The sequence below is a fragment of the Arachis duranensis genome, chromosome 5 (assembly GCF_000817695.3).
Source record: "Arachis duranensis cultivar V14167 chromosome 5, aradu.V14167.gnm2.J7QH, whole genome shotgun sequence".
Taxonomy (NCBI): domain Eukaryota; kingdom Viridiplantae; phylum Streptophyta; class Magnoliopsida; order Fabales; family Fabaceae; genus Arachis; species Arachis duranensis.
In genome coordinates, this window is record NC_029776.3 from 18,198,017 (window position 1) to 18,204,784 (window position 6,768).

The 6,768-nt window shown below is 43.4% G+C and overlaps 1 protein-coding gene across 1 annotated transcript; it reads left to right on the plus strand.

Moving 5' to 3' along the window:
• Window positions 1-1,797: 1,797 nt before the first annotated feature.
• On the plus strand, window positions 1,798-2,689 carry LOC107488517 (uncharacterized). The gene is made up of 2 exons (XM_016109272.1): window positions 1,798-2,319; window positions 2,447-2,689. Exons 1-2 carry the CDS (start codon window positions 1,798-1,800, stop codon window positions 2,687-2,689), a joined length of 765 nt encoding a protein of 254 aa, XP_015964758.1.
• Window positions 2,690-6,768: the final 4,079 nt, after the last annotated feature.

The following is a 6,768-nucleotide window of genomic DNA, read 5'->3' on the forward strand; positions in this document are numbered from 1 at the left end:
CACATCAGTATCTGTACCTGCATTACATCCCTCTCCACCATGATCATCCAAGTACACAACTGTGTTATCTCCCTCTAACACCTCTGGCACTGACAATGTATGCTCGAAATATATATCAATCAATCCCTCATTTGTCCTAGCACAATTCACCATCTCTCTTATCTCTTTATCACTGTTTAAATTTCTCAAGCCCTTCTCCAAACATTTTCCAGGAACATGCCACCAGCATTGTTTAATGTCATTGTACCCAAGATCCTTATGGTAGTTCCGTATGTAGAACACATCTAGAGTATCAGTATCTAGATCACCTAAACAGGCCTTGTTGTCCGGAGAATATATCATAATTCCTTCTGCATTTTTTTTAAGTCACCCCCATGATGAAACATGATGTCCAACTTCTCCTCCATGTGCAAGAAATTTAAAATTTTTACAATATATAGGGAGAATTTGAAAGCCTACTCATGCATTAAAAAGGAAAAATAATCACCAAAAGAAAACATTTTTTCCAAACCTCCATACTTCTCCTTGTTTCTTCCCTGTTTCATTCGGGTATTACAGCAACCCCACAAACTCCAACCAAGATTCAAATCCTAGACACTACAATGACACCAAAACTCTAGAACCTCAACAACACTGACCAATGCTATCATCAACCAACACTGTATTCAAAATGCAAAGTAAAAAAAAAGGTTACCTTGAGTCCGATCACAACGTCAGAACCTCGTCTTTGAGGTAAAGGAAGGGAAGGGAAGAGCGACAACAACTTCTCATCAGATGACTTCTTCTCTCAAATTTTTGTAAACCCAGCAAATACAACCCTACGGCTACGCCATTGATGGGGAGATGAAGAAGAACTCAGAGGGTGGAAGAAGAAGAGACGAAGTGTTTGTCTTGGTGGAAAAAACTGTTTTTCATAATAAGTAACAACTATACGGCGTCGTTTTTGGCTTTCAAGGGCGCCAAACCCAAAACGACGTCGTTTTGGACACGTCTCACGTGGCAATCCTAGGCCACGTCAGTGCTCCGGTGATGAGTCATCACCTAAAATATGGCCAGGGACTAGTTTGAGTGCTCAGAGCTCTATCTGGAGGACTACAATAGGGAAATCGAGATCTTAGGGATTACTATGAGTAATTGCGTGAATCTCAGGAACTACTATGGGTATTTACTCATTGTTGTATGGAGTGTAATTCATAAACGTGGATCTGTAAATTTCAGTAACCTGCAAAACACAGATTAGGTTTTGAGTGCATCTGAAAATGGCAGAGCTGCATGCAGGCGCCAAAACGCAACATGCGTTTGGTAGAGAAGCAGGTTGAAACCTTGAAACGGCTATTTTTTTTTTCATTATGAAAAGTGTTAATGTGTAACACCATGAAATGGAGGGAATCAAAAAAATTGCACTGCTATGGATCAGAGATAAAACGCAAGGTGAGTTTTGTACTTGTTTATTTTTTTAAAATTTTGAAATACACTAAACGTAGGCTACGTTTTGGCATTTCGATTTTTTTATTTTGTTTTAGGCTAAACGCAGGTTGCGTTTTATTAAGCCAGAAAATTCAAAATTTTTTGAAGCCCATAGTGTCAGAAACTTGTTCTTGGAAGCCCCAAAACGCAGGTAGCATTTTGTACACAAAATAATATTTAAATTCACAAGTTTGCTTATAAATACGAAGTCCGGTTTCATTCATCTTCATCTTCACTTCTCCTCTTACTCTTTCTTGCATAAAGTCCTTAATGGGGTATTTTTTTGACAGATAACTGTGTCAAAAAATAGAGTTAGTTGAGGCTGAAGTTATGGAAGGTGTTGCAAACTTGCAAGTATATTATAACGGTGAGGTTATAACAAACACACATGAAGGAGTGACTTTTGTTTGTGAATGTCCGTTGTCGTTTGCTATTCCATGTACCATGAGTTTTGTCAAGTTTCAAAATGGTCTTTGTAATAACATTCAAAGCCACATTTTGAAAAGGGTGAGCAATCTTTTATACAGAAGTCCTATGCAAGTATTTGGTGGGCTAATACAGTTTCAAATAATGCCCATCACTGACGATTATAGTATGCAGCAGATGTTGTATATTTATCAACAAACCCGATCTCACGTGCTGATGATAGAGTTGTACGTTGAGTTTGAACAGCATTCGGGGATGGGTACGGTCGGTGACAAGGTCAATGTTGATGAGCTTGGGGATATAGATTGGGAAGAAGATAATAATGACAGCGAAGAGGAATTCGAAGCTAACTATGAAGTCGATGACGAAAACGATGACGGAGACTTGGCAGGCAATCCGGCGGTACAAAATGAAGCGAATGCCATTGTAAGCTAACACCCGTTTGGTGTTCCATCTTTTATTCGGACTCTAGATCTTGAAGCCATGCATGCCCCGGAATTTCCTGAGTATGCGATACAGGTATGTTATGATTAGTAACTCAAGTTTCCTGTAGTGCTTAAATTATTTGCCTTGTCTGACTGATGGTGGTGCGCATGTCATAGGTGAAGGCAACGTTGCGGCAGATGATGGCGAGTTTAGTGTCGGAATGGAATTTGGTTCAAGAGAGTCGGTGATATCTACAATCAAAAGCTACACCATCTCTAGAGAAGTTGATTACACTGTGTCTGAGTCTGAGCCACAGACATTCTATGCAAAATGCAAGGGGTATGGTGCAGGGTGCGACTGGCTTATCTGAGCTAGCTTGATTCGAAAAAAAGCTTGTTGGGAGATCAGGAGATACAATGGCAAGCACACGTGCACCATGGGCACGATTTCACAAGATCATGCCAAGTTGGATTCAGACACAATTGCAGATGCCATTAGGTCGTTGGTCGAAGCAGATCCCTCGATAAAGGTGAAGTCTGTTATTGTAGAAGTTCAAGGCAGGTTCAACTACACTGTGAGTTACCGCAAGGCTTGGTTGGCAAAGCTGAAAGCTGTCGCAAAAGTTTTCAGTGATTGGAAAGTTTCTTACCAGACTCTGCCAGTATGGTTGAAAGCAATGACAGTGAAGAAGCCAAGGTCTCGTGTTCAAATTAAAACGCTCTCCGTTTACCGTGAGAATGAGGAGTTCAAGGTGTAAGAGTTCTGCACTGCATTTTTTGGAGCTTCTATCCGTGTATTGTAGCATTCAGACACTGCAAGCCACTGGTTCAGGTTGATGGCACGCACCTGTACGGAAAATATAAAAGTGCACTTCTGGTAGCGGTTGCACAAGATGGGAATCAAAATATTGTGCCTATTGCATTTGCAATTGTCGAGGGCGAGACGGCAGACGCGTGGGAGTTTTTTCTAACCAATTTGCGGAGATATGTTGTTACCATTGATAGTGTGGGTATTATTTTTACCACCATACCTCCATCGACGCTGCAATAGCTCGCAGTAACGGTGCATGGTCACCACCAAGGGCGTGACTCATGTACTGCATCAGGCACATCGGGTCCAACTTCTTAAGGAGGTTAAAGGCTCCATATTTGCATAAACTCGTGGTGAACACAGGTATTTCAACTCGCTGTTATGGTTCTATTCATAGTAAATTTGTGGCATCTGCTTATGATTAAATGGTTTGTTCAACAAGCTATTCTAGGACGTTGTAGGAGTACAACAAAAACAACAAAAGGCTTAAAGAACGGGGTAAGGCATATACTCAATGGTGCAATGAGATCGGTATTGAGAGATGGGTGTTGGCATTCGATGGTGGTCATCGTTGGGCACATATGACGACAAACTTGGTAGAGTGCATAAATTCTATCCTGAAGGGTGCACGCAACCTTCCTGTGACTGCCCTTGTCCGGTCAACTTTCTATCGGATGAATGAGTTGTTCACTCGGAAGAGTACCGAGGCTCCTGAGCGTCTCCGCAATGGATTCACGTATTCAGAATTTGCAACGAAGAGACTTGAAGAAAGCTTCCGACGTGCAGGAAACATTGTGGTCAACCGGTTCGACAGGCGCAATGAGGTGTTTGAGGTTCGCGAAATGCAAGATGGTACCATTTACACTGTTAACCTTGCACAACGACACTGCGACTGTGGCCATTTCCAGATCAAGCGACTTCCATGTCGCCACGTGCTTGCATGTTGCGCCAACCAGCATCTTGATTGGCAAGTGTGCGTGCACGATGTGCACAAGATGTATGAAATTTGCAAGGTGTACAGAGGCGAGTTTGTTCCGATGGGTGACCCCTCTGCGTGGGATAGATACGAAAGAGCGAAGGTGATCGCCAACTAAACATTGAGGCGCGTGACGAAAGGAAGACCTAAGTCAACCCGCTACTTGAATGAGATGGATTCGCGTGATATGTGTGGTCCTCGCCGGTGCACTATATGTGGACGCGAGGGTCATAGTCGCAGCCGATGTCCTCAGCGCGCAGGTCCAAGCTCTGCTGGAGGTCATTAGTGGTTAAGCTTTTCAATGTAACTTTGTTATGACCTACTTCATAATTATATTTTACTTTTTTTGTAACCTCGTCATTTACTTTAACCTAGTTAACAATTTATAATAAATAAAGTTTTTAACCTCGTTATTTAATTTTTTAGAGAACAAACATTTTCGATCCAAACAGAGTTACACGGGAACAAAGCTAAATATGTCATAATAATAATACTGAACATAATCATCTAAATATAAGATATGACACTGAATACAACACTAAATACAAGATCAACTGCAACAGACTACTTCCTCGGCGCCTTCTTCGCATACAAGGATGGGGTGTATTTGTTCGGAGGCGCAGTTTGTATCCGTAAGTTATACGGACGACCCTGAGACACTGCGGCGTCCAGCCCGCTGTCAATGTCAGAACCACCGAAATCTGTCATGCTCGCACCACCAGTGTCATACAAACCGGAGCCACTCATCCCCGGAGCACTCGCTCCACCAAGATCATACCAGTGCTGCAAGTCGTATCCCAAGTCTCCCTCTTCCTGCTGCGGGTACTCATTCAAATCAAACAACTGGCCGCGTGGTGGTGCGGAAGGACCGGGCGGATCTACATGACCTGTCGGATCATCAAAGTCAAAGTCACTGGCATGACCTGAAGTGGCGCGATGACCACCAGAATGCTGAGATGTAGCAGGCCCTTCTTGCGGTGGCGGCGGGGATAGAAAATCTGTATGACTCAGGACCTGAGAGAAGCTGATAGTGTTAGATCCACCCAACAGACTAAAGCAACCCTCGGCCGGAATTACTAGCTGTGGTATGTAGGGCTCAGGTGCCTGAGGTGGTTATGGTTCCGGTATATATGCTGCCTACTGCTGATATGCCGGCCACTGCTGGGCATATGCCGGATCCTGAAACTAATGGGCATATGCCGAATCCTAAAACTGATGGACATATGCCGGATCCTGAAACTGCTGAGCATATGCCGGCATCTGAACCTGGTACTCATATGCCGGGACCTGATAGTGGTGCTCATATGCCGGCACCTAATTAACAATTAAATACAATTAATAGTAATTACTGATAATAATTTATAACCCTAAACGTTGATAATAATCATCATAATACTAGTAATTAATAATAATAATACTTGTTCCTGCTGCTCATGAGGTGGGACATGCTCCTGAGGGTTAGCTGGTTCTTCCTATTGCTGCTGTGGTTCATCGGCACCAACCTCTTCACCTGCAACTCTATCTGACAGTCGCAGGTGCATCCCATACTGCTGTGTGTACCACTCGTAGTACACTGGGAGAGGATGGAAGTCAATAATCTCCTCGCCTAACTGCAATGTGTTATAGCGGTCAAATCTCCAACCCATTGACTGTAAATCTCTCCACAGTCATGGTTCTGTGCTCCTGTCAACCGCTTGTAATGATCACGACAAAGGTCAAATGTTGGGCCTGGTGGAAGCTGTTGCATCCCGAACTGTCGTCTAACTCGACATGTTGGGTGCCATTCTATGCACTCGAATGACACTAACGGTGACTGGGTGGAACAGATAACCAAGTAGGGAGCGAGGACATTCGGAACCCCCACTCCCATATACGGCCGCTATATAAACTGCACATTAGTTACCAAGAGACCGATTAGAAAAATTATTCTTCTGAATAAAAACATTGAACATTAATGGTTACAACTTACATCGTCAAATCTCATGTCGTCGAGTGCTCGCCTAAAATGCTCAAGAAGCCGCCGTATATATCTTGTATGTCGGCGCCAATGACTCCACCTAACAAAAAACATAATAATAATAATAACAATAACAATAACAATAACAATAACAATAACAATAACAATAACAATAACAGCCAATACCGTCGCGCGAGTGGAATACCAACATCGCCGAGCTGATCGCGGGGTATAGGTGCCAGGAACGGCATATGCTCCCATACCAAACAAAAAAGTAGTATTAGTGGGCCATCCATCTCTTTGCAGTTGTATCGTGATGCATGACACAACGATCTGTATAGGTGTGCTAGACTGGCTTCCCCCAACTGTATGCTGAAATCCGGTGGAAATCCTGAAGTAGCGGTAGAAACTTCGAGTTCAATGAAGTGGTCGACTTATCCGGAAACACAACCGTTCCGAGCACGCAGAAAATATGCGCCCGGACGTAACGCTCAATAGACTCCTGGGTGTCACACGGCTCGATATCTATGCACCGGCGGACCCAGGGTATACTAACCTTACCCAATACCTGATCCTGCAGACCGGGCTCCCGACCAAAACACGTGATGCAGTTCTCCACAAAAAACTGGTGACTGTTGTTTGATCTACCAGTAACGGGCTCCCCATTATCCTGGAGGCCAAGAATATATGAAACATCTTCCAGCAT

Bases quoted from the DNA above. Each gene is read 5' to 3' on its own strand.
- LOC107488517 (XM_016109272.1), top strand. From the start codon at position 1,798: ATGGAAGGTGTTGCAAACTTGCAAGTATATTATAACGGTGAGGTTATA. The intron at 2,320-2,446 runs GTAAGCTAACAC...AGTTTCCTGTAG, and splicing joins AAAATGAAGCGAATGCCATT to TGCTTAAATTATTTGCCTTG.